We start from the raw sequence: 24989 nt of genomic DNA, 5'->3' as shown, positions 1-24989 counted from the left end.
ATACGGTGAGCATGATGGAGCGTGATAGTGATGATGGCTACCCCTGGGGTGCTTTTAATGCTGTAAGCAACGCAGGAAGAGTAGGGGTCATGATTTCCAAGGCTTTTTTATGGGCGCAGCAGGCACGCTACAAGTTGTTGGAAGGTATTTGCAGTAATGGAAGCTGTAGAGTTGGGTCATAATTGAAGGAGATCAGCAACAAGAATATTATCTTCTTCCAATATAGGGCCTATCTATATCTATCATGAGATTGACGAGACCACCTTCATTTAATGCAAAATCCATCCCCATCTCTCCTTGATTTGACTGGATTTTCAGTTTTTGTTTCTGGTTGCCACCCTTCACTGTCATTGAATGTTCGTTTTTGTTCCTGCTAGTTCTGGTTGGGATAACGGGATTGATAGTCTCATTGTTGCCCCCATGCAGTTTGAGCTCTTGCTCTTGTAGTTGTCCACCACCTTTCCGCTGCATCCTTCGACATGTGTAGCTGAGAGCCATCTTCCTCTGGTGCATCAAGCATGAGACGGGTTCCGGTGGTAGCCGATTGCTACTTGCTGGAAAGTAGAAAGTTTCTCTGATTGGCTGATCGCCCAATGGTATTTCCCTTCCTTGTGTGTTATTATTTTTTAGGTAAAGTATATAAATAATCATTCTACTATAGATTTTTTTTTTTTGAATTTCTCAATAATTAAGAAAAGAACAAATGCATTTGATTGGTTAGACTGAACAATTAAAAGACATTAAGAATTAAACACCTAACATTGCAGGTCTTGCTGGAGCAGATCCAGTGCCGAAGCAGGCGGTGAATCAAACACCACCTCTTGCATCGGATTCCCCCTAGTTAGAGCCATCCAAATAGTCCACCGCTGTATTGGATTACCGACCAATATGTCGAATAATCACCACGCAATCCCGTTGGAGTGACTCCGTAATCACAATAACCAACACATTATGTATTCCACTTGAATCCATGTTAGATAAGCAACTCGGGGGATGTTATTGTTTTAATAATTGCACAAGAAAAGTACAGAGACACATCCAACAATATGGCCTACTGCTAGCTGCTAACACCCAATTTGTCCCAAATATCCCATCAAAATATAATAACTAAAATTATATACACGAATCATAAGAATACGAATATATGAAAACATTTGAAATTGCCGTATCTCATCTCAGCCTTTGTTGTCTTGTCATCAGTCTTCTCCAATAAATTCATTTGTCCTCTAATAAATTCGAATTGGATTACGTCTATTTCTCTGCGCTAATCTGTCATTTTTGTCTTTGTCTTATGTCTCATTTGTGATACAAGTAATTAATTAAAAATATAAACATAATTTCATGAATTATTTCATAATTTGTCTTATGTCTTATTTTTAATTTGAAATACCTAAAAATAAAATAATAAACACCTATTTTAATTAAAAAAATTCAAATACCTAAAATAAAAAATAACTACAATTGTAACACTTTTAAGTTAAGCCTTTGGAAGCCATGAATGAATACACTATGACATGAGCCCATGTCACGGTATGTTATATGACCATAAACTCGCGACCTTCCAAATTTCATTTTACAAAATGCATTATTTTACTAATTCTATAAAAAAATATTCATAAAACTTCTATAAATTTCATTTTACAAAATGCATTGTTTTACTTTTAAATTTTGAAATTTAAAATCTTAATCTCAAAATTTTAAAACATAAAATTCAAAATTATTAATCTAAACATTTAAACATTGAATAATATTTTTGAATTTTAAATAAAAATAATACTTTTTTTTAGAAATAGATGTGCGGTTATATGAAATATTAGGGTAAATTATATTTTTATTATTTAATTTATTACTTTTGTTTCATTCTGATATATATCAAAATTTGGATATTTTTTAAATCGTACCTAATATTTATACATGTTATTAAAATTTTAAATGATGATGTTAACGTGTTAATATAAGATAATATCATATAATTATTGAAAAAAGTAAAATATATCAAGTCAGTGATTCGGTTAATGTTTTAATAATAGATACTAAAATTAAATTTAAAATAAACGTTAAATATAATATTTTTAAAATATAAAATTTAAGTATTAAATTAAAATAAATAATTTAGATATTAAATGTGTGGTTTAATTTATATATTTAAAATATGTAGAGTGAAGAGAAAGCTTAGAAATGGAGACGCATGCAAAAACCTCATCATTGTGTCCCCTCTATCCCACGCAATGCAACGCACAGGTCCCTCCTTTCCCTTATCTCTCACGCTTTTCATACTATCAAATTGGGATAAAGTCATTTCTAGTCCCTAAATTTATTTCTTCTTCTTTGCCACCGGGGGCTTCATCTTACAGCGTTGGCTTTACTGAATCCGACGGTACCAAATGAGAGATCCCATGCATGTCTCGTCTTAGATTCGAGCCTAAGATAATGTAAGAGTGTTTAAATTTTTATTATCAAATAATTAAAAAAATTTAAAACATATATAACTTTATAATCAATTTAAATTAATTAAAAAATTATCAATTAGGAATTATTTAGGAGAAGATGACTAATTTAGTGATCTTTTCGAAGAGAAAACCATCGAACAACAGCGACAGAAAACAATTGTCCAATAGAAACTAAAAGTTAGAAATTCAACTTTTAAAATAACCACAAATTAGAGAAATTATGTTTTTTTAACAAGACTCAACATTGATATTTATTAATGTTAAGTATGGTTCATAAATATACCAGTAAAGAGGACATGAGATGGAACGGAGTGAACGAAGCGAGGACGTAAGCACATTATCGAACCTCGTAAAATTCTCGTGTTCTTTTGTTTTCTTTACCCGTTTTTGTCAACAATTAACGAGAAGAAATAAAAATGAATTTTTAACGATTATAATACAAGTTAAAAATACAAGTTAAAAATTCGATGATTAAGATAAAACACCTTAATAATTCAATTATTATCTTTATTATAAAAATTAATATATAATCACATATATGATTTTTTATTTTTTAAATATCAAATAAGAAATCTCGTGCACCTACTAAAGTTATGTTTTTTTTACAATAGTTTATTTGAAGCAATGGAATGGGCAAAGACGGCATTTACTCCGAAAAATAAAACATTTAAAAAAATGCTCACTTTCTTCCGATTGGTCTGCACTCTATACAGTGAAGTGGAAGACTCTCTCTCTTCCCTTTCTCTGTTTGTATGTGGAGAAGCTAATGCTCAATAGTGAGCCGTATGAAAAATCCTTGCACATATAAGAACCAAAATTATAAAACTCATATAAGTTGAAATAACTAGAAAATGAAACTCTCGAAAGCAAACAAAAGCAGAAACCCATAGAAAAAGCAAAAACTGTCTCTCTGCCTGTTTTTTTGGTTTGTGAAATTCTCGTGGTGAAAAGTAAAGCTCTGGTTTCTGGTGATTGAATCCTGAGAAAGATAGAAACGATGTTTCAGAAGTTAGGGACGATTCGGGTCTTTTACGAAATGGAGAACGGCCAAACTATGTGGTTGAAGAGGGTTCTTTGGTGTTAAAGGAGGCGTCTTGGTGACTCAGAATCTGGCTGAGTGGAACTGGTAACTCGGTCCAAGAAGGAAGCCGTTTTATTTTGTCTTTTTAGTGTTTTGGAGGGGGGAAAATTGGTTGGTCGAATCAGATCAGTATTTTTATGTAATAGGAAGCTCTGATCTCGAAAGATATTACGAGATTTTTTTTTTTGGAGTTTGGGGTTGTCCTCAAAGAGTGCCAAAAAAAGCAAGGTCCAAGGTTTTCTCTGTCTCCAATCCGGATATCCTTTCCTTTGCCTGGGTTTTAATCCTTCTCTCTTCTCTTTCCTTAACATTTCACAAGCTAGCGTTAAAGTATCCAAATCTGCACTAATGATGAACACCTACTAGAATCCCTCCCCCCAAAAAAGAGAAGCATTTGTGTAATTGTGTCATCTTCATGTTCAAGCTATGGAGTAACTCAAAGAAGAGAGTGAGAGAAAGAGAGACCAACGAAAAAAAACCCTTCATTTTTCCTTGGTGGGTTTTTGTGAAATTTGTAAACTTTAGTTCGTTTTAGTACTTTTGTTCAGTTTCCTTAAAGTTTGAGGGTGAAGTTTGAAAGATGTCAATGTCCTGCAAGGATGGTAAACCTGGGTGCCTGGATAATGGGAAATATGTAAGGTACACACCTGAGCAGGTTGAGGCCCTTGAAAGGTTTTATCATGATTGCCCGAAGCCTAGTTCTATTCGTCGTCAGCAGTTGATTAGGGAGTGCCCTATCCTCTCCAATATCGAGCCTAAACAGATCAAAGTCTGGTTCCAAAACAGAAGGTTTGCATTTGGTTTTCTTAACTCTCTGTTTACTGCAATTTATTTGCCACAATGTAATTATATTTGTTATTTGATTTGTCAGATGTAGAGAGAAGCAGAGGAAAGAGGCATCACGCCTTCAAGCTGTAAATAGGAAGCTGACAGCAATGAACAAGCTTTTAATGGAGGAGAATGATAGGTTGCAGAAGCAAGTGTCACAGCTGGTGTTTGAAAATGGCTACTTTCGCCAACATACTCAGGATGTAAGGATTTTATGTTTTAGATTCTGGGTTTAGTTTTTCCTTGTGTTCTTTCCAGTTACTAGGAGATTTTGCAATTTTTTGTTTTTGGGGTTGTTTTTCTCTCACAGGCGACACTAGCGAGGAAAGATCCAAGCTGTGACTCCGTGGTGACGAGCGGTCAACACCACCACGTGACACCACAGCATCCTCCGAGAGATGCTAGTCCTGCAGGGTTAGTGGGGTTATGGTTGTTAGGTCCTTTTCATTTTCATCGTGCTTTGTGACCTCTTTGTTGTGTGTATTTGTGGGTTATTAAATTGATTGATGCTTTTGTATCCTTCTCCGTTTCAGGCTTTTGTCCATTGCAGAAGAGACTTTAGCAGAGTTTCTTTCAAAGGCCACTGGAACTGCTGTTGAGTGGGTCCAAATGCCTGGAATGAAGGTACCTCTTCTCTCTTTGTTGTTAAAAATTACTAATCTTAGGGGTAGAATTATAACCATAAATTGTTTTCATTAAGCTGCAACTTTTGACATTTGAACCCTTGTCATCATCTCTCTTTTTTTCCACTTGAACAGCCTGGTCCGGATTCCATAGGAATCGTTGCTATTTCTCATGGTTGCACTGGAGTGGCAGCACGTGTTTGCGGCCTTGTTGGTCTTGAACCTACAAGGGTAAGTCTACTTTGTCTTTGAAGCCTGGTACGGCTTCATTTTGATTGTTTGTATTTCAATGACTATGTCCTTTTCAGGTCGCCGAGCTCCTCAAGGATAGGCCTTCGTGGTTCCGTGATTGCCGAACCGTGGATGTTATAAATGTGTTGCCTACTGCCAACGGTGGAACCATCGAACTTCTATACATGCAGGTCTGTACACTTTAATGTGGTGTAATTGTCAAGACTTTTTTGGTGAAATTATTTTTTAGTGACCTCTTTGAATTTGCTGATGTTGTGTATAGTTGTATGCACCAACAACTTTGGCATCTGCTCGCGACTTCTGGTTGTTGCGCTATACTTCTGCTCTAGAAGATGGAAGTCTTGTGGTAAGTTGTTTGATAAATATTTGGTTTTTGGTTTGTCATCGGACCAAATATACTCTAACTACTATTTTTTGTGTATTAGACCTCCAAAGATGCATATGCACTTGTCTTTTAATTTCGTGAATTCTTTCCAACTTTTGTAATGCTTAGGTCTGTGAGAGGTCGCTTAAAAATACTCAAAATGGCCCTACCATGCCAACGATGCAGCATTTTGTGAGAGCTGAAATGTTCCCGAGTGGTTACCTTATACGACCTTGTGAGGGGGATGGTTCAATCATACACATTGTTGATCATATGGATTTGGAGGTACACCTGTTGTCGCATGCAAACTGTCTTGAATGTTTTTAAACTATATAACATGTATACTTATTTGGAGTGTTTATTATCAATCAGTCAAGGAGTGTGCCTGAGGTGTTACGCCCACTTTATGAATCATCAACAATTCTTGCTCAAAAGACCACAATAGCTGTATGATTTTTCTTCCATTTACGTGTTATGTGTTGCCGTCTTTTTTTACTATTATAGTTCTCATCACAAACGTACGATATTGTATAAAGGAAGCCTTTCCTACATAAAGTTCCTAGAATTGTAGCTTAAGAAAGGATGGAACCTAATTTGTGATTTTCTTTTAGGCTCTACGACAACTGAGGCAGATAGCTCAGGAAGTTTCACAATCTAATTCAACCGGTTGGGGTCGTCGACCAGCAGCCTTACGTGCAATTAGCCAAAGGTTAAGCAGGTTAGTTTCCAGGCACTTGTTGTCATCTGCTTTATTTATGCCTGCTAAAATTGATATGCTAATTTTTACAATTTGGTGGATGATTCCGTACAGGAGTTTTAATGAGGCTGTCAATGGTTTCACTGATGAAGGGTGGTCAATGATGGGAAATGATGGCATAGATGATATTACTATCCTTGTAAATTCATCTCCCGACAAGCTGATGACCCTCAACCTTTCCTACGCGAATGGATTTTCATCTGTCAGCAATGCGATCTTATGTGCCAAGGCATCAATGCTTTTACAGGTCAGGATGCTTTCATTTTTCAGTCTTGATGGTCCATGGCAGCTATTTTTGGAAGTGCATGACATGGTTTCAGAATTGTTCGTAGCTTAGGTTTTCTTGTGTTCGTGTTGTTGCTATGATAACATTATACTTACCGTTACATGATGTTATTCCAATTGTTAAATCTTGGCTAATCTTGTGTTTGGATAATTCAACTGGACTTAATTTCTTCAGCATGATTTTTTCTGAAAGATATTCTGCAACACCAGAGCAGTTGCAAACCATTCCATCATATGAGCAATCTTTACGTGGTTCATGAATTTTTTTCTGTTTCTCTTTTAGAACGTACCACCCGCAATTCTTCTCCGTTTTCTGCGGGAACACAGATCAGAATGGGCAGACACCAGCATTGATGCCTACTCAGCTGCAGCTATTAAAGTTGGTCCCTGTAGCTTGCCAGGGTCTCAAGTAGGAGGTTTCGGTGGTCAAGTCATACTTCCACTGGCACATACTATTGAGCATGAAGAGGTAAGTACAATGTTCTATAGTCCTTAAATGAAATGTGTGATATCATATTATTTGTATCAACTTTCTGTGTTTGTTAACGTACAAAATTTTTTAATTTTATGTTATTTTTAGTGCTTAGAGGTAATTAAGTTGGAGGGAATTGCACATTGTCCTGAAGATGCAATAATGCCAAGAGATGTTTTTCTCTTGCAAGTAAGCATTTTTATTTTTACTTTGTTCTCGTATAGTCATTCTGGTGTGCAAAAAAACTTTCATCACACTTGGTTTTTGGGTTGTCTTAATTTTCAGTTATATTTTTTATAGCTATGCAGTGGAATGGATGAAAATGCGGTGGGCACCTGTGCTGAGCTTATGTTTGCTCCCACCGATGCTTCTTTAGCTGATGATGCACCTCTTTTACCTTCTGGTTTTCGCATTATTCCTCTCGATTCCGGGAAGGTTGGCATTTTTGTGTTAATACAGGGTATTTTGTTAGTTTTCTGCTGCATTTTGTGTGTATTTTTTTTTATTTTTCAATGGAAACTGATGCAGGAAGCATCTAGTCCAAATCGCACACTTGACCTTGCGTCGGCTCTTGAGATTGGGCCAGCCGGAAATAAAGCATCTAATGAATACTCCGGTAATTCTGGCTGTGTGAGATCTGTGATGACCATAGCCTTTCAGTTTGCATTTGAGAGCCACATGCAAGAACAAGTAGCATCCATGGCCCGACAATATCTCCGCAGCATTATATCTTCAGTTCAGAGGGTTGCATTAGCTCTTTCTCCATCTAATTTGGGTTCACATACTGGTCTACGAACCCCACTGGGCACTCCTGAAGCACAGACACTTGCTCATTGGATCTGTCAGAGTTATAGGTACATCGGACCCACCTTCCTTTTGAGATGGATTTAGCATAATCTAAATACCAGAGCTGTCGATCTTCTATGATTTGTACTGATAGATTCGGGAATCTTACTTGTTGACTTTGGTGTCTACTCTTGCATTGTTGTATCCTTTACCATGTGTGCAGAATATGTTGCCTAGCTCAGATATTTGTTTTACATACAAATGTTACGATCCGTAGAATGATTTGTTGTCTATTCTTGCAGGGTCTACATGGGTGATGAGCTGCTGAAATCTATCAGTGAAGGGAGTGAATCCATCCTCAAGTCCTTGTGGCAGCACTCAGATGCTATCATGTGCTGCTCGCTAAAGGTCAGCATTGGGACTGAATTCACTTTGTCTTCCTCCATATTTTGTACCAATATATTTCTTATCATTTTGTAAAATGCTAATGCTAGCCTATGTTTAACTGATGGTTCTGCAGGCACTGCCTGTCTTCACCTTTGCGAACCAGGCTGGGCTGGACATGCTGGAGACGACTCTGGTTGCTCTGCAGGATATTAGCTTGGAGAAAATATTCGATGAACATGGGCGTAAAGCACTCTGCAATGAGTTCCCACAGATAATGCAACAGGTCTGCCATTTTATTCCGGTTTCAAACTATGGAAAAATACATTTTTCAAATACAATAACCAATGATTGTTTATCAAATGAATGATCTCTTTGTGGTGGTGGGTAGGGATTTGGTTGTCTGCAAGGCGGGATATGTATGTCGAGCATGGGAAGACCGATTTCATACGAGAGGGCAGTGGCATGGAAGGTGTTGAATGAAGAAGAGAATGCTCATTGCATCTGCTTTATGTTCATCAACTGGTCTTTTGTGTGAAAAACTTCTATTATAGACCAGAAACTGCTTAAGTATCATCCTTTGTTTTTGTTTTTCCTAATATTTTTTGTTCAACTTTAGCTGGTGAAAACCATGGATGGTATCTTACTGGAATCAGTTTGACAATGCGTGTATTAACAGTTTGATGTATTAATGGAATCCTCTGGTTGGAAATGGCTCAGTTTTCAACAGTGAGAGCCTTCATCTCCCTTAATTTCAGGTATATAACTGGAGCATCTACCATTCCTACCTTTGTTTTGAGGTCCTTTATTCTCCCAATGGCTAAAAGTTTTAGCCCTAAGGTTTTTCCGTTCCGGTCTCGTACCTTTCCTCAATATCTCCCTCATTGCTTCTGCCGTCAACAAAGCCTGGTAAGCCCTTCAGAACTTGTTGAACTTGGCACACCTATTCGTGTGTACCCAACGTTTCCTCTTGTCTCATTGTCATCCCCTCCACTTTTCTTGTCTTTCACCGCCTCCACTCATAGCCCACATCCGTTTACCCATGTATTTGTCCCGGTCTCGCTTGATGTACTCCGGTGTACTCTCTTCACTCATCCCGCAACACTCGCACTTTGCTTTTTCCACTTAAGATATGGGTGTTAGCTGTTCCTCATCCACTCCTGCCGCCGGTGCTGTTGTTTCTTTGTAATTCTCAAGCATGTCCTTGCTCAGAAAAGAGATATCCGATCCGTTCAATTTAGGCTGTAATTTGAGTCTCTTGGTGGCTTGGGGAAGTTGGTGGTTCTGGTGTATGTGCTAGTGATAGCCTCTGCATGCGGTGGCATGTTGAAGTTAGAGACAACCCCCCCCAACCAAGTTTTTAGATACTTGGATTTGGAAAGCAAGTGAGAATTGAGCGTAGTGGAACCTTAAATTGGTGGTGGATCTACATGCAGAGGAACCTCAAATGGTTCAATTGACATGAAACGTAACTTATCATGTGAAAATTTTAAAAAAATGAAATGTAACCTTAAATTATGTATTTTTTATGGTTATTCTTTAAAAGTGTTTTTTGGATGCTTTATTCTTGAAATTTAAATTGTTACTTCGTTTATCTTAATTTTTTTATAAAGGTATATAAATCATACATTTAGTCATTTAACCATTCTCACAGTTCCTTTTGTATATATTCTTTTCGTTGTAAATTTGGTTAATGAAAATGTACAAATATGAAACACTCCCATCGCCTCATTTTTGCATGCTGGTTGTTTGTATCGATGACTTTCTTGATTTTCTTTTATCTTCCTCACTTGGGCAGGAACTTGAACCCTCGGATTCTTCGTTGTAGTTCTGGTTTAGCAAAGACTGTGATTTCTTATGGCTCATGTGTCTTGAAAAGCGTTTCCTTCATAGATGCTGAGTTCTTCTCTTGAACAAGAACTTCCATAATTTGATCTACTACAATCATGACTTTCTCCGTTACTATTCATACTTCTACAGCTACTGCTACTGTGATCATCACCGTCACAATCCGATTAGTCGTCATCACTACACTCCTAGAGTTGCAGCTTAGATGAGATGGAGTGAGGAAGACTGGCAGAATTAGAAAGAAAACTCCAATGCACTGTAACCATAAGTTTCGATTGCCCTTGATTGCATAGGCATCTTGTCCGTTGAAGGGTCGAGCTTGTCTAGTCCAATATCAGACAGTTTGGGGTTTAATTGTTCATCCAACAAAACGTTCGAGGACTCGAGATCACGATATATGATGGGAGGATTGGTCTTATAATGCAAATAGCCTAGACCTTGAGTTACCCTCACTCTAATGGAGAGAAGTTTATACCAGGTAGATGGTCTTCTAAAGAACCCTCAGGCATGGATTCATAAACCAGCAGCCTTTGATCTCCATCGCCACAGTATCCAATGAGATTCACCACCTTAGGAAGTTGTAAGCGACAGAGTCTCGCAACCTCAGCAACAAAATCTTTGTTTCCTAGCACAGCATTCCTGTCAAGTTGTTTCAAACCAACCACCTATCTCCAAATTCCAACAAAGGGTGATTAGAAATAATGTTAATACTTAATCTTATATAAAAAAAAACTATTACTAGGTACATTGTTATTGGAAAAAAATAGAAACAAAGTTAGAATGTTGGGTGACTAAAATGAAATCGTGAGAACAGTTGAGTGACTAAATATGTAGTTTACCTTTATTTGTTTTTAATGGAGTTAACTGTTGGAGACAAATAAAGTAACGATCTAAACTTTAGGAGTACAACATCTATAAAAAAGTACTTTAGTGGATAATTCGATATAAATATATAGTTTAAAGGGCAATGGTGCATGTAAACCTTTAAAATTATACATCGTATGGATGGAATAAGAAAAAGGTTTTGAGAAAATAAAAACATGGATAAGATTTTTTTCTTTCCTTTATAATTGGGGCAGGAGTCAAATTAAGGATAAATGAGCATCAATACCACTTGAACATTTAATATAGTAAGGATATGGAATACTTAGAATTTCATCTTCATGTAGGTGTTGATGTTGTTGCTCTCCGACATTTCTGTAATCATTCTAAATATCGATGAACTTGATTTATCGACCTTTATCACTCTATCAGTTTAGATTCTTTTTAAATTTCTTTGACATTTGCGAAACTTCAATCCCAAACTTAGAAGAAGAAAACTTTGATATGCAATTCTCATTGTCCGATCACCGTGAAATCAAGATATATTACTGGTCTCCTCATTCTCCACCTCTCCATAGTTGGGATTTAGAAAAACATCCTCCGGTGTCAGAAAATTATAGAGAATTAAAGAGGCTAGGTTAAAATTTGAGAAGAAAAATTTCAATGATATTTTCATAAATCTAAAAGAAAATTTTGGGGTGTTTTCATAATTTTTAAAAGATAGATGTCCTATTACCATGCCGTTAAATGATTAACGATAAAATGACAAAACGAAATATTGTCAAAATTGAGTTATTAAATTAAAAGCTTTTAAATTTAGTGACCATATTTGCGTAATCTTTCATGGTATAATTATATTTAAAACAATTAATTCAATAATAATTATATTTAAAACAATTAATTCAATAATAATTATATTTAAAACGAATACCCAAGCTAAAAAGAAAAAGAAAAGTGGAGCAAGGCACAAAGAACTGGAAACAAGAGCAGCCTTACAAATATTAGTACGTCCAAGGAAGCTGCTTTCTGTACCCGGTTAAAGGAATTCTCGTACCTCAGTGACTCGAAAATATCTTTAATTTTCTGCTATTGAGAGAACTTATTCGGAAGAAGGATCTCGAATATACAACATTTCTCGAGAAGTCACGACTTATTGATACGATTACAGAAAGGCTCACGTGACTTATCAGAATTAAATTAACCGTCATATGATCGTATCCGCTGTGTCTGTTAAATCTACCGTTGACACGTACACTAACGAATCCCTATATAACCTCTCAAGCATGAGCAAGAGATATGATACGATCTTAACGAAACCATCTCAACTTATCTCCTATATGCTTTACCCCCTCATAGATTTAGAGGTCATCAACTTATGCCAACGACTGGTTCTCAACCGGCTGCAACTCTCTATCCAAACCAAAAAAGTAATTAAATTGTAAATAACCATCATGTCTATTTGATTCCATCAATAGTTATAATTCCTTTATTATAATCAATCTATTGTTGATTTTCAGTTAAAGTTTCACTTTGACTAATCCGGACCGTACACCTAGTTTTAGTGGATAAGTCTTCTAACAGGGTTCTATTGTAGTTCTATTTTTGATTATATATATTTTTAATTAGAGGATATTATCTAGTTTAATATAAGTACATACAAATCCATAAAACATTAAAAAACATAAAACATCCATGCATCCTAGGTGAAGCATTGTGAGGGGCAGTCTCTTGATACATCCATGCTTCTCATACCCTATATATACCCTCCTCCTCCCTCTCTCCCTTTAACCCAAACAAGTACCAATTTCTTCTCTCTTTCTCAAAGGTCACCCAAAAGAAAATTAGTTTAAGCTAAGCTTCAGAAAAATGGAGCAAAATCTGCTGGTGATTAGCAAAAGAGTGTGGAACATTGTGAGGGCAGTTCTCTTCATGATGAGAAAAGGATTTGTGTCCAAGAAAAAGTTGATGGTTGATCTCAACATGGTGCTCAAACGTGGCAAAATCGCCGGCGCCAAGGCCATCGGCAACCTCGTGTTCCACCACCACCATCGCCAGGTCTCACCTGCGGCTGTCACGGGGTACGAGTTCAGCTGCAGCAACACCCCCAACCATATCTTCCGTTTCAACCACAAGAAGAAGAGCAGTAACAACTGCTACCACCAGTTCTTCGCCTGCGTCCATGCGCCTCCTACTCACGACGACGACAACTTGGCGACCATGAACGCCGTTAAGGTTGTCTTGGAGATGCTTAACAACAACGACATGGAAGCTGTTGTTGCGGCTTCACCTATGTTGCCGGGTTCGGACAAACTCCATTGACGAGACAACTTAGGGTAACGGACTCTCCTTTTCCGTTAAGGGATGGGGATGAAGACAACAGCTACGTAGACAAAGCTGCCGAGGATTTCATAAACAGGTTCTACAAGGATTTGAAGCAGCAGAACAAGATACTGTCCGAGTTCTAAGTTAATGATTAGGTTTCCTTGTTAAAGTTTGACACAATGTAAAGTCGGGTTCAAATTGCGATTACATTTTCGATTGTATTGCGTTTATCACAATTGCAAAAATAATGTAATCGATTCCGCTAAGTTAAAGTCTTTTAAACTAACTTTATTTTGCTCCGAAATCACTTTTGCTTTTTATTATTGTTTTCTTCTTTTCAGTGTTTTATTAAAAAAAAGATTAATTATCATTCTAGTCCTTTAAGTATGTGTTTCTTTTAGGACAAATTCAACTACGGTGAGAATTGACTTCTTTAAAACAGTCGTAGGCAATAGAGGATGAACCATAATGATTCCTCTGTTATTAAGAACGTCGAGATTACTGATAGTCCCTTCGCAGGTATATGAGAGATACCTCTAAATGGGATATCTCTATTGAGATGACGATCACTGAGATGAATCTATAACTCTTAGTTTGAATCAATAAATGATGAATCGCGGAAGTCGTCATGATTTGATGCTTTCGTCTGCACAAATGGAGACGCCTCTAACACTTTCCATTGCTAGATCGATGCTAAAGAGATTGGAAGATGCCTAAAAATAAGATACTTTTGCCCGCTCAACGATACCCTTAAATTGGATGCCTTGTAATAATGAGATGAAAATAATGTAGGACTCTCGATCCATACTAGAAGGTTAAATTATAACTTAAAAATAAACTATACGAAAAAATATCGAACATCAAAATAAAAATAAAACGTAAAATATCGAACATCAAAATAAAAATAAAACGTGTCATTTTATATCTCTCTACAAGGGACAAATGTTATATCGTTCCACTATTTTCCCAAAAACTCAAAGCACATGAATAATTTATAGGGGGCCTATCACTTATCGTTGGTACAAGGGACAAACGTCATTTTATATCTCCCTACATATTGCACATCAACACATAACACATCAATGCATGTCACTGGCGGTGGATCTAGAAATTTAAGAATGATGGTTCAAAATTTTAATTTTAAAAAAAATAATTAGTATGTAATTTTTTTCTTGACATAGTAAATTAAATTATTTTAATGAGAAATATATATATATATATACATGAGCAGACTTAAATGTTGATTACAAACTCGACAATATGGTCACATATGCATTAATAAATTATTTGGCGTAACATTAAGTTCAGATTTTTTAGCCGTTGTATTCGGAAGTATGCTTGTTAATCATCTAGTTTCAATATTATTATTTTAATTTTCCAAGTCAAATCCATTTAATTAATCAAACTAGAATTGCAACAAGACACAGCATACGCCGAAATAAGAGCAGGAGAAGATGGTAAGAGCCCAAGTGTCCCCTAAATTAGTTTTAAAATTACAAGGCAAGAAATCCAACTTCAATAGAGGAATGCATTGTTTACCCTATAATTTAGTTAACGTAGTTGCTTAAACTTGAGACTTCTAGGGAGAACGATACTCTCTTTTACCACTGAAGTTGCTTAATGAGTTCTTCAAATAAAAAAATTATACTTGAAATATGAGTAGGGACGAAATGAAGATCAAACAACGAGGGATAAACACCCTATTTTTGTCCCAAAATAAAATGTTAGAGGTCAAAATGTTTCAAAAAATAAGGATCAAAGTGACTATTTAATCAAACATTAGGGATCTTTGTTGATATTAAGCCTTAGCCCCTTTAAAAAGGGTTTTATTTACATTTTATAACTATGAAGCTAAATTACTTGAGAAAGTTAAGGGGGTGGACCGAAATCTAGCGGTTCATCCACTTTATATTATAATTAAAATTGTAATCATTTTAATTTTTAATTATCTATATATATTATCTTCATGGAAGACATGAAATCTTTGATAAAATTGACAAAAGATTCTTGGAGTGTCATCCCTTTGTCGTTTCTTATTTGCGTCAAATAATTAATTAATCTCCATATTGGCAAGGTAACGTTATCCTTGTCATGGAGATTCTAATGTCACACATACATACATAATTATCTCCATATTGGCAAGGTAGCATTATCCTATTTATGGAGATTCTAATGTCATACATGCATACGTACGTACATTTGTTTGAGGAGCTAGAATTTATTATTTTATTTTAAGATAAACTACATGTGTAGTGCCTAAACTATTGCTTTTGTTCTGTTTTGATATCAATTTTTTTTTCAAAATCATACCTAACGTTTATGTTTTATTTTGGTATCCTTTCGTTAAAAACTTGACAGTGATATTGATGTGTCATCATAACGTAATGTCATATCATCAGTTCTGTTAATTTTTTTAACGGCGGGATACCAAATTGAAACCTAAACTAAACATATGTATGATTTTGAAAAAGAATAAACTTTAGGTACCAAAACAAAATAAAAGCAATAGTTTAAATACTAAATGTTTAGTTTACCCTTTATTTTAAATCAAAGTACATACAACGTCTTCAAGCAAACATCCTTACCCCCCTCAAAACGTTTAAGAAATGTCTTTAATTTATAATGAAATTGATAACTGAAATATATTTAAAATGAAATTAAAATAAATAAAAATATATTTGCACATTATAAAATTTAAAATGTTTTTTTAATAGGCTGAGGGTGAATATAAGATAATATCAGTTCAGAATATTTTTTAGCCATTGACAATGCACACACACCTTATAAACGTAACTGTTCGAACCCGGAACCTCTAAAAAGAACAACACTCCTTTCTACCACTGAGATCTTAAATCGCAACCCTTGTTGAACCTATGAGACATTATACAATGATCATTGAGATACACTTTGCAGTGGTGGGTGGAGCATAGGAGAAAGGTTGTAGCCTTTTGCTTGTTGAATATAAAAAGGCATGCTTCATATAACGCGTAGGCAGATTTATGGGCATGGGAAAGTATTCATCCTTTTGGATCCGAAAGCAAAGGCTACTCAGTTTTGCATTTTGACACATGCAAAACATGAAATAATTATTTACTACTTTTACAGCACGTTAATCAAACTGTCAATTACTTGGTTAATAATATATAAAAGGAGGTAAATGTCATGTAAAACCACTATTTTTTTTTAAAACCAAAAGCAAATGACACATGCAAAACATGAGTAATTTAGCTTCAGAAAGCAAAACCATAGCTCCAGGGCCTTGGGGAAGGATGGCTAAGAAAGCAAAGATTTTCAAGTTAATATGGGTTGGATATGGCCAAATTTCTTTTTTAAATGGTTTTTTTTTGTTTAATTTTAAAAGAATAAAAACGGGAGCAGTGAGAAAGATAATGAATCGTCCACCGTGGGGTTCAACTCGAACTCACGATCACAAAGTTAAGAGCTTTACGCTCTACCGACTGAGCTAGACGGGCTGTTGCTAGTTCTTCGAAACTTTACTTAAATATCAATTAGCAAAGTAAATCAGAAGACATGTTTTTTTTGCATATAAAATTAGAATATATATATATATATATATATATTATTAATATGAGGTAAGTATAAGATAATATATGTTCAAAAATAACTCTCAACTATTTGACATTGAACGCTTACATCCTTAGTATTCATGATGCTAAAACACATGACCTTAAGAAGTAACAACAATCCTTTTACAGCTAAATTTGCATGATTAATACAAAATCAAAAAATCTATTTAGCTAAAATAAGATCTTAAAGAAAATGTTTAAATCGAAAATTATTAATTAAGATAATAAAAATCAAAGTAAACAATTAAATATGTCGATTTTTTTAATATTATTAATTTGGTTAACCCTTCATTAAATTTTATGATCAAGTTGATTTAATATTAATTATTAAATAAACAAACTACTTCATTTCTAAAACAACTTAAATATATATTATACTCTGTACTAAAAGTAATTTAGTAATACTATATTTATGTTTCAAAAAATAATATTATATTTAAATTTCAGTTGATATTTCTTATTTCTTCTAAGTTATAAGTTCAATACCTATATGGAATAAAATTTATTTTCCCTCTTTCCTTAAGTAAAAATTATTACTATTTAAATTAGCCAATAAGGTTAAATAAATTTTATTAGCCAACTAACAAAATTAATTAAAGGTAACTTCAAATATATATTTTAAATAAAAAATAACTTTAGATATGTTTTTAAACAAAAAATAATTGTGTGACCAAAACAAAAACTAAATAATAGATCAGTGACTAAATAGATAATTTACTCTTAAAAATAAAATAAACCTTAATGTTGAAAAAAACCCAAATAAATCCAACCGCTAGCGTGTATTACATCTACTAATTATTATTTTCTATTTTGCCAGAATATTTTAATTTTTTATATAACGTATAAGAAATAATTAAAAAAAGAAAAACTGAAAGAAAAAAAGAGGAAGAAAATCCATTTTCTTTACTGTGTACAACGCAGATCTCTAACTTTCGCAATCATCGAATCTCCATATTTTCTTTCTTCAGTTCTTGATTTCCCTTCTCCGTTGGCGCTTCGCTTTCTTTCTTGTAATTTTCTTAATATTAATTAGTAACAATAATCAAATATATTATTGTTTTTTCCCCTGAAAAAAAGGGCGCTGTGATTTAGGCATTCTTGAGCGATTATTTGGTGAAGTGAAGGAGAAAGAGACAGAAGCGAAAATTTAATCTTTGGGTTTTTCTTTTTTTCTCCCTCTTTTTTCGTAATTTATTAGAATCGAGGGAGAAGAAGAATGAACCATGCCGGTACGGCGTAACGGAGCACGCAAGGGCCGGGCAGCAACACCGAAGCGACGACAACAGCAGCAGCAACAACAACAGCCGAATCCGATCGAGGTGGTGGAAGCGATCGCGACGCGCACTAGGCGGCGGCGACGGGCGGCTGAAGCGGCGGCGGCGGAAGTTGAGGCGCCTGTGATAAACAATAACAACGGCGACGGTGGGAATAAGAATAAGAAACAGCGGGCGCAGGGGGGAAATAACAAGTTAGCTGTCGCGGCGGCAGTTGGGGAGGAGGAGAATAACAACATCAACAACAATAACAATAATAGGGTTTTAGTGGAACGAGAGAGAGTGGAGAAAGAGGAAATTGGGGATAAGGCGATGGATGAGTTTAATAACGGAGGAAGGCGGAGCAATGATAAGGGGAATGCTGGTGAGGATGAAGGCAGCACCGCCCCGATTCCTGAAAAGGTTTGAGATTTCCTTTGTATCTTTTGCTTTTATGGTTTCCTATTGTGAAATTAGCATATATTGTATTGTTTCTAAAAGCTGGTTGGTTAATTGGTTTTTTTTTTTTTGCGGAATTTGTTTGATCATAGGATTGTTTTTAACAACCTACATAAACTTGATTTGCTTTGGTTTTAGTCTTAAGTATAGAGTCTAGACTTATATGAAAGAGTTCTGGCTTTTGGAATCTGTTTTAACTGTCTCACTGGATGTTGTAAATGGATTCTCCTCTCGGTCTTGACATACTTGTTAAGGATGTTAAAAACTGTGAGGGTTTATTATCTTAGGTACTGCTTTGTTTAATTAAGGGAGAGAGTCTTTTGGTATAAACACGAAGGAATTATACATTGTTATTGATATGGGTACTTAAGCAATTTTAGCCTTAGATATTTATAATTTTTGTATTAGTGAAGAAAACAATATTTATTTTTTTATGGAACTCTCTGGACATATTTTGTTAAAATTCATAGAGCATTGAGAGACAAACGTGATGCATGTTTTTTAACTTTTGGAATTGTTGAACTTAAGTTCATACAATGTGTGAGAAAAAAGTTTATATAACAATCTGCATCTTTGTCTCAGAATAAGGACTTAATTATTTGAAATATGTAGCCATCTATTGAATTACAAGCAGAATACTTTAGTTTTGCCCCTTTGGTCTTAACTTTTAATGGATAAGGTAATAAATATAGAGGTGTTTTGTGGTTTCTTATTAGGCTATGGTTTTATTGATTGGATTCTAAATTTGGATGCATGTGCATACACCAGATCATTTGTAGCTTTACTTCAGTACTGAGTGTTTTGCTATTTGCGGAGTTTAAGACAATAAACAGTGAGAATTCTGATATCAAAGTTCCCAAAATAATGTTTCATGATTCCAATAACTATCTCATTATGAAGAATAAACAAATAATAAAGTTGTTTTTTTTACTTTTTTTAATATTGAGAAAAAATATTGCTCTCTTGTAGCATCTTTGGAAGGAGTTGAAGAGCCATTTATCTCACTTTTATGTCGTTCACTTCTTTTCCTAGCATAGCCTGAGTTTACTAGCATTACAAAAGATTTTCATATTTTTTGTTTGGTTATTTTGATTTATGGTCATTGGCATTGTAATCATATCAATGGATGGTTATGCACCTGCTTTCTAACTGGGATAAGTAAAATCAAAATTGTTTTCCTGTGGCAACTTGCTGATGCAATTAAGAATTACAAATGGAAGTGAGGGGGCTTTTGATTGGGGCAAATGATATTACCGGTAGGAGTGTGACATTCCATCATCAGGTTACCATGTCTAGTTCCAAAAAATTATGTTGAATTGGTATTGGTAATGTGATATTACAAATAGTTTCAAATTTTCGTGATGCTTGGGATGACCTCAATACTACTTATTTCTTAGGCACTCTAACACTACCTTGTTAATGCGTGATTTGTGACAATTTCACCCCTCATGTTTAATAACGTTCATATATTTTCCTTAACATATAATGAAATAATAATAATAATAATAATAATAATAATAATAGTAATAATAAAAAAAACTAATGAATCAACCTCTAGTTTATATATATATATTCTCACAGTAACATTCCAAATATATTTATTTATTATTATAAGTGATTTTTGTCTGTCATTATTAAGGAAACTTAGCATTCTGCCTATGGGTTTATTGTTTTTCGGTTTTATTTTATTTTCCCTTTTATTATAAGTTAACTTTTCTATAATTTAAATTTTCTTTTATTATTATTTTTTTAGTTTTGGAAGTCTAGAATTTTGTTTATATTGTTTTGTTTTTGTTGTTTTCATCATCGTCATCTTGCTTTAATTTTGTTCTCTATTTCATAGTCCCCTTTTACTTCTGCATAACTTTATGATTTTTTTTCATCCTTATGATAAAGGACAATTTAGTAAAAAGTGTTGTATGGTTATCTTATTTCTATCAAGTAAAGAATTTTAGATTCAGGCTAACTGAGCCAAACAAGAAAATTTAACTTTACTAGTAATTTGCTAAGTAATCTAAATAGGGGTAATCCTATTACTGTAGGTAATAAAATATTCTCTGGATGCGCTATGAGAGTATCTTGAACCATCAGACCTATTTCCATATTCTTTTTTAGTAGTGTCCTTAGACTGATTTTTTTTTTGAATCCATGCATACTTTGTTCATCCAGTTATTCTTTGCTTTGAATTTTCTTTATAATTCAGAGTCAAAGATGAAGCAAACTTTTATTCTTTTTCTGGCATCCCTATCTGAATCCATAGTTAGGTTGGATTAGTTATATTTTGTGTTCATATGTACTAGTCAATATCCAATGGTTGCTTACGTAAAATAAATTGACTATTCATATCTTAGATTCAAGCTGATCTAGAATTATTCCTCTAAGGGTCGACTAGAGTTGGTCTATAGCAATTAGATTCCTTGTACCTAATTATACCATCCTACTTTTTACTAATCATTTGTCTAATACCGTTTTTTACGAATTTGTCTCCCATTTCGTTTTCATCTCATCACATGGATACGACCTAAATGGACAAATTCATTAGACCAAATTATTGCATAAAAATCTGTATTTGATTTAGTTCATACTACAACTTATTTCAGTATTAATTAAAACTTTCTTTTGTTTTATCTTGGGTTGATTGAAAATGACTGCAACTGGAATCATTCTATAGATTTTTTTTTAAATTTTATAAAATCATAGAACCTTAATATTTTGTATTTTCCACTGGCTTTTGTGTATTTTTTAGTACACATTTGGATCTAAAATTTATGGTAAAAAGATTTTATTTAGGACCTTTTATTTTATCATGTCTTCTTAGACTTCAATAATCACCAAACTGCAGGTTCAGTTTGGGGGATCCCCATTGTATAGAATTCAGAAGAAGTTGGGCAAGGGTGGCTTTGGACAGGTATTTGTAGGTCGGTGTGTTTCTTCTGTAAATACAAAGGATAGAAATGTCTCTGGACCTGTAGAGGTATGCAATTGTTTCATTTTTACTTTTAAAAGATATTGTGTTTGATCATCTTCAATGAGAACAGAGAGTTTTCATCTTTACACTCTACATGATCTCTTTGTTTTCAGGTTGCCTTGAAATTTGAGCATAAAAGTAGCAAGGGATGTAACTATGGACCGCCACATGAGTGGCAAGTTTACAAGTGAGTCTGGTTAAACTTCTTGTTTATTGTAATTTTTTTTATACATATATCTATTTACGTTTACAGATATTTACCTAATCCTTGTCATTCTACAGTACACTTGGTGGCACTCATGGTATACCCCGAGTACACTATAAGGGCCGTCAGGGTGACTATTATGTCATGGTATGTATTGTTTATTTATTGTGCCTCTTTTCTTTTAAATCTTACCTGCTATTAAAAAAAAGCGTGCCTGCTTTTGGTGTTTAGGTTTAAACACCTAACCTAAACACCTTTCTGATTTAGGCCTTTTATTATACAGGTTATGGATATGCTGGGTCCAAGTCTGTGGGATGTTTGGAATAATAACAATCATACGTGAGTGCTACTAAACTAAGATGTATTCTCTAATCTTATACTTGCTATTATGTTGTCTTTTTCGAAATTTCAATTGTTTAATTAGAGTGTGCTCTTATTACAGAATGTCTGTTGAAATGGTTGCTTGCATTGCTATTGAAGCAATATCTATATTGGAGAAGATGCACTCTAAAGGGTAAGCAGTTCAACCCCTGAAACCTTCTAACCTTATGTTGGCCTGAAAAGCATTTTTACCCCACCCTCCCCTGGATTGTTGAATAGCTTAACATGAGAATCATCCTCTGGTTCTCTAATGGTCAATCTCTCATAACAGCAGAACTTTAGATCTTAACTTGAGTATGTTTTGTTTCTTTCAGCTTATTAATAGTTTTTCTGTTACTTTGGGCAGCTATGTGCATGGAGATGTAAAGCCTGAGAACTTTCTTCTAGGTCATGTTGGGACTCCTGATGAAAAAAAATTATTTCTTGTTGATCTTGGATTAGGTAATTTTAAGTCTTATGATTTATATGTTAAGTACTCCCCGATAAATCATCACTTAATCAATACTAACCTGTTTTGGCAATCAGCAACTAGGTGGCAAGATAGTTCAACGGGTTTACATGCTGAATATGACCAGAGACCAGATGTTTTTAGGTACCACAACTGCTTAAATCATGATTATTGTAACATGTTTTTGTGTACTGCTTCATTTTCTTATCTAAAGGGAGTACTTTTGTGTATTAGAGGAACAGTCCGTTATGCCAGTGTGCATGCTCATTTAGGGAGAACTTGTAGCCGGAGAGATGATCTAGAATCCCTGGCATATACACTAGTTTTCCTTCTTAAAGGCCGTTTACCTTGGCAAGGATACCAGGTTGGTCCTTCAATAAGCTCCACTTTTCTAACTCAGATATTCTTGCTTGCTTTTGCTCATGTATATAATGATTTGGAGTTTTCTTGTAATTTCATTTTAAAAAATGTCAGGGAGACAATAAAGGGTTCCTTGTTTGCAAGAAGAAGATGTCAACATCTCCAGAGGCCTTGTGTTGCTTCTGTCCGTTGCCTTTCAAACAGTTTATTGAATATGTAGTCAACTTAAAGTTTGATGAAGAACCTAATTATGCAAAATACATTTCTCTGTTTGATGGGATTGTTGGTCCAAATCCAGATATCCGCCCAATTAGCACAGAAGGTGCGCTGAAGGTACAGATTATTCTTTGTCGTTGTAAAGATTTTTTTTGGGTACTGGGCTTGTTTTGCCGTCAAAGTAATTTTGACTATAAGAGTGTAATAAAAGTTGGTAAATGTTAATTATTACCAATAAAATTTGTTTACTTTTCCTTGGCCAGTAAAATTTAGCATTTCTGACTTATATATATATATATATATAATTTTTTGTGAAGCTTATTAATCAGGTTGGTCAAAAGAGAGGCCGGTTGTCTATGGATGAAGAAGATGAACAACCAAAGAAGAAGGTTCGTTTGGGCATGGCAGCATTGCAGTGGATTAGTGTTTATAATGCTCATAGGCCTATGAAGCAAAGGTATTTATGCCTTAAGTTAATTGTAGTTCAGTTTTAGAGCTGTTTTCTTAATTTAGTTGATCCTATGTGTCTTTTTGCTTTTTTCGGTTGATTTTGTACCTGCGTCGTTTACTGTCTGCACTTGTCATTGTCCTGCACTTTAAATCTAGGAGTAAACTAATTAGTGATCCAGGCCTCAGTATAGAGAATATTCAAGGATGGGAAGTTTAATCGGACATGTTTTCAGGTATCACTATAATGTGTCTGATGGAAGGCTTGCACAGCACATTGAGAAAGGAAATGAGGATGGCTTATTTATTAGCAGTGTAGCTTCCTCTGAAAACCTATGGGCTATTATAATGGATGCCGGTACTGGATTCTCTGCACAAGTCTATCAACTCTCACCCTATTTCCTTCATAAGGTACACATCTTTTCATATACTTTGTCAATGTTGAGCAATCCTCCAGTTTTACGTGTTCCATTTTTCTTTTTCTTCTATGCCTTTTATATCCATGTAGTTAGAAGATGCTTATGAATTCAGATTCTATCATTGTGATTGATTTGATGTTTTGCTGTATGAAGGAATGGATAATGCAGCAATGGGAGAAGAACTATTATATCAGTGCTATAGCAGGGTCTACAGACGGAGGCTCCTTGGTAGTAATGTCAAAGGGTAAGGTTACAGCATCTGATTTTGGTCAAATCCGTTTGGTTTCGTCTACTTAGCTTCGATTCTGTGTTCAGGTACTTCGTATTTGCAGCAGTCATACAAAGTGAGCGATTCTTTTCCTTTTAAGTGGATTAACAAAAAATGGAGAGAGGGATTTTATGTCACCTCAATGGCCACTTCTGGTTGCAGATGGGCAGTTGTTATGTCGCGTGGTGCTGGATTTACAGACCAGGTACTGATCGATTTTTACAAAATTTATATCCCAGCACATTCTTTAAAAGAAGAATATGTAACTGAGTTTTTTTTTTGTATAATCATTGTAGGTTGTTGAACTTGACTTCCACTATCCTAGTGAAGGCATCCATCGTCGGTGGGATAGCGGGTATCGTATAACTGCTACTGCAGCAACTCAAGATCAGGCTGCTCTTATCCTTAGTGTGCCAAGGAGGAGGCCAGCAGATGAAACACAGGAAACTCTCAGAACTTCGGCATTTCCCAGCACTCATGTCAAGGTTGATAAATGACTATATGAACCTTACTAGCTTTTTGCCTTCCGTTTACTTATTAAGTTTCATTACAATATTGCAGGAAAAGTGGTCGAGGAATCTTTACCTAGCTTCCATTTGTTATGGGCGAACCGTTTCATGAGCCTGCCACTTTCATTTGTTTAGGATCTCCTTGGTGACATGGTTGAAGATCCAGGCCTGTCAAACTCTCAACTAGCTATCCAT

At 34.9% G+C, this 24989-nt stretch overlaps 2 protein-coding genes and 1 pseudogene across 2 annotated transcripts; all 3 read left to right on the top strand.

Moving 5' to 3' along the window:
• Nucleotides 1–3298: 3298 nt before the first annotated feature.
• Nucleotides 3299–8936, top strand: LOC120159517 (homeobox-leucine zipper protein ATHB-15-like). The gene is made up of 18 exons (XM_039170101.1): nt 3299–4320; nt 4403–4562; nt 4670–4773; nt 4893–4983; nt 5118–5213; nt 5291–5404; nt 5497–5580; nt 5728–5883; nt 5971–6045; nt 6210–6316; nt 6410–6602; nt 6924–7109; nt 7221–7301; nt 7413–7547; nt 7641–7966; nt 8201–8306; nt 8419–8568; nt 8674–8936. The coding sequence occupies exons 1-18, from the start codon at nt 4112–4114 to the stop codon at nt 8818–8820; spliced, it is 2520 nt and encodes an 839-aa protein (XP_039026032.1). The 5' UTR covers nt 3299–4111; the 3' UTR covers nt 8821–8936.
• Nucleotides 8937–12752: 3816 nt separating this feature from the next.
• LOC120159630 lies at nt 12753–13461 on the top strand (annotated as a pseudogene).
• Nucleotides 13462–17961: 4500 nt separating this feature from the next.
• LOC120159569 (casein kinase 1-like protein HD16) lies at nt 17962–24941 on the top strand. The gene is made up of 16 exons (XM_039170136.1): nt 17962–18537; nt 21416–21547; nt 21655–21728; nt 21824–21893; nt 22030–22085; nt 22189–22260; nt 22474–22568; nt 22653–22719; nt 22810–22939; nt 23050–23268; nt 23469–23608; nt 23835–24009; nt 24171–24261; nt 24333–24490; nt 24582–24770; nt 24847–24941. The coding sequence occupies exons 1-16, from the start codon at nt 18085–18087 to the stop codon at nt 24904–24906; spliced, it is 2181 nt and encodes a 726-aa protein (XP_039026067.1). The 5' UTR covers nt 17962–18084; the 3' UTR covers nt 24907–24941.
• The last annotated feature ends 48 nt before the right edge of the window (nt 24942–24989 follow it).

This window comes from Hibiscus syriacus, unplaced genomic scaffold, assembly GCF_006381635.1.
Source record: "Hibiscus syriacus cultivar Baekdansim isolate YM2019G1 unplaced genomic scaffold, ASM638163v2 tig00111366_pilon, whole genome shotgun sequence".
In the NCBI taxonomy this organism is placed as follows: Eukaryota; Viridiplantae; Streptophyta; class Magnoliopsida; order Malvales; family Malvaceae; genus Hibiscus; species Hibiscus syriacus.
The sequence above is the reverse complement of the archived record's forward strand: the minus strand, read 5'-3'. Positions and strand labels throughout refer to the sequence as shown.